The sequence below is a fragment of the Myotis brandtii genome, unplaced genomic scaffold (assembly GCF_000412655.1).
Source record: "Myotis brandtii unplaced genomic scaffold, ASM41265v1 scaffold111, whole genome shotgun sequence".
Taxonomy (NCBI): Eukaryota; Metazoa; Chordata; class Mammalia; order Chiroptera; family Vespertilionidae; genus Myotis; species Myotis brandtii.
The window spans coordinates 4,888,183-4,891,037 of NW_005353789.1; the positions used below are offsets into that span (position 1 = coordinate 4,888,183).

Sequence of the window (2,855 nt, forward strand, 5' to 3'; positions counted from 1 at the left end):
GGAGTGAGGGGGAAAGGCTCCAAGATTCAGGGGGGAAAATCACCTGTGATGCATTTGTAAGGTGAGACTCAGAGCAAACCCAGAAAGGCATTTAACCCACTCAAGAAGATAAACACTATTAAGAAGGATGTGGCAACAATCTAGAGGAAGTGAAGAAAGAAAGAGAGGAAGGAAGAACAGGAAGACTAGAAACATGAGCATTTTAACTTTATTAAGACTAAAATTAGGAGACTGTCTTGACTTAAAAATAAATCATTCTTCCATCTCTATTTGAAGAAGTAGAGATTTTTTCCCCCTTAAACTACAGTTCCTTAAATACAGCCCTTTTCTCAGTTACATCAGTACCAGAAATATAATTATAGCATTTTCTGAGGGAGTGTATTTTGAAAGTTGCATATGGAAAAGGGCATGTGGATATGTTCTGACCCAGTTTAGAGCTTTCCGCGTGTTGTGTTACAGTGGAAGGGGTAAACCACGAGGGAGGCGGGCAGAAGGAAGACTTTCTGAACTCTCCCAGAAAAAGTAGGCCAAGCAGATCTCCAACTAACCTATCAGCAGGTCTGCGGTCCAACGACCAATATGCCCTGGGACAAGTACATGGATGAGCTGAAAGAGATATACCCATTGTCTGAGTCCTCCAGTCATCAACGTTTATTGAGCACCTACTCTGGGAGAAGTTCAGTGCTAAGTGCCAGGTTAGGTGGGATGCAAGGAAGATCACTCTAAAGATATAGAAAATGTCAGTATTCTCACGCCTCTTACATCAAGATAGGAAGCCTGCACATGTGCACAAACGTCACATGAGAGAGCAAAATGCTAAGTGTCAGTAGAGTGGTCCATGCGAAGAGTTAATGAACTCTGTTTTCCCATGTCCCTGGTACCAGCTCTTATTTGAGACATCTAATGTTCTCCAGTTCCTGATCTTATTTTGACCCTATGCACTCCTTCCCTTGAATGATTTAGCTTGGTGTTTTGACCTTGAACCACCCACCTAATACAATCGTTATGAAAAGGCATTATTTCCATCGCCGGTCTGTCCTGCAACACCTTCCGTTTCACATGGATCCTCTTCCGTGGAGGGCAAACCTTACATCACCCAACATAACACAGACTGAATCGAGCAGCACAGAGGATACGTGCTATGAAGACATTCCCAACATAGATCCTGCCTGGCTGCCTTTCAGCAGCACATTGTGCAGAAGTGAAAGAGTGGCTTCCTCAGGTAAGTCAGAGACAGTGGCTCAGGTGAGATGATCCCGTCCCACAGGGACAGTGCATTGTCCTTGCCGAGTTTTAGGTCCACACACTGAATAGCCGCCGAGAGTGGATATTATCAAATCCTGTTAACCTCTGCTCTCTCCTGAATGGGTAGAGGCACTAACTGGGAGAAAGTTTTGTATCAGGTGGAAGATGAGGATTAAAGCAAAGAGCTTCTTTCCATCACATTCAACTTCACCTGCTGCCTCCGGGTAACATTTAGGTATGAGTAAAGATGGACTAACTGTAACCATTCCATTTTCATAACTTCTATTATAAACCTGGCAATGGTACTTCTAAATCAGCATTTAGTAGCTCAAAATTAATCCCAAATGATCTGAAATGAGAAAGTGTAATAAAGGAATTTTAGGACCAATTTCTAGTACTGTGATTCTAAACGGGGGTAGCTGAGGATTTTGCCCCTTTGAGGGAATTTGGCCATGCATGCAGACATTTCTGGTCATTAGACTGGGGGGGAGGGGTATTGCTAGCATCTAGTGTATAGAGGCCAGGGATGCTGCTAAATTTCTTACAGTGCATAGGACAGCCCCACAACAAAGCTTAAAATGTCAATAGTCTTCAGGTTTAGAAACTCTCCCCTAAGGGAAAGAAGACCAGGGTTCTAGGTCAGGTTATCCCACTTATTAGCAATACCGAATTGGGCAAGTACTTAAGCTCTTTGCAATTCAAGTGTTTCATCTTTAACACTGGAATAATAATATCTGCTCTACTCACCACTCAAATGAAAAAATGGTATGTGGTATATAAAACCGAGTTGGCACTTTTATTATTTAGCATCACAACTTCTTCAGCATCAACATTCTCAGACTACCCTTTACACAGACACAAATTCAATCTATGCATATTTACATAGGGCCTAAGGAATAAATAGGGCAGTTTTAATCTTATTCAAGAAACCCAAATGCCTGTGGAAAGTCAAATGAGCTTCCGGTCCTCCAGAGCCCAGACAAAGGAAAAAAACACCTCTCTTGTCAACACAAGGTTAGCATTCAGCCTCCCCTTGTCAATGATCTACAGACAGAGAATCACCCCTGGGTCAGAAAACACTTACCGCATAGATTTTCTCTTCGTGATGGCAAGACCCACGAGTCGTGGACACACACTCGGGGCAGCACTGGTTGGCGGCTATTTGAAGCACTTCTCCCTGCGCATTTAAAAACAGCTCAGTGTTAAACAGTGGCAGCACTCACAATGGTTCTTTGCACTTTAGCCATCTCCGATGCACTTAATCTCATAAGTTTCCACGGGTGACAATAATAGACAGGATAAACCAAATAAACAAACAAAAGGGATTCTCTCTGTCAAGACGAGCTTCGTCAAAGATAAAATGAACCCCTTTGTGGAAGCAATTTCCTTGGAAATTGTCTACATCTTTTCACATCTAATGAAGTGAAGAATTTTGTTCACTAGAAATGCTTCATCTGAGTGTCACATAAGAAAAGCAGAGAGGGTGAGAGAAGAACTGTATCTTGGCCTGGGTAGGGGTGAGGAGTGGCCACAGAGCTGGTGGCCCCAGGTCTTCCAGATCTCCTAGAGAGGTCAGATGCAGTCAGCCTCTGGCGGGGGGGGGGGGGGGG

The 2,855-nt window shown here is 43.5% G+C and overlaps 1 protein-coding gene across 1 annotated transcript in view; it reads right to left on the reverse strand.

Moving 5' to 3' along the window:
* The window catches only part of FRAS1 (Fraser extracellular matrix complex subunit 1), a 466,232-nt gene that overhangs the window by 292,544 nt on the left and 170,833 nt on the right, over positions 1 to 2,855 (reverse strand). Inside the window, exon 4 of the mRNA XM_014544766.1 lies at positions 2,330 to 2,422. Coding sequence (XP_014400252.1) covers positions 2,330 to 2,422 — 93 coding nt within the window. The remainder of the gene's footprint in view (positions 1 to 2,329; positions 2,423 to 2,855) is intronic.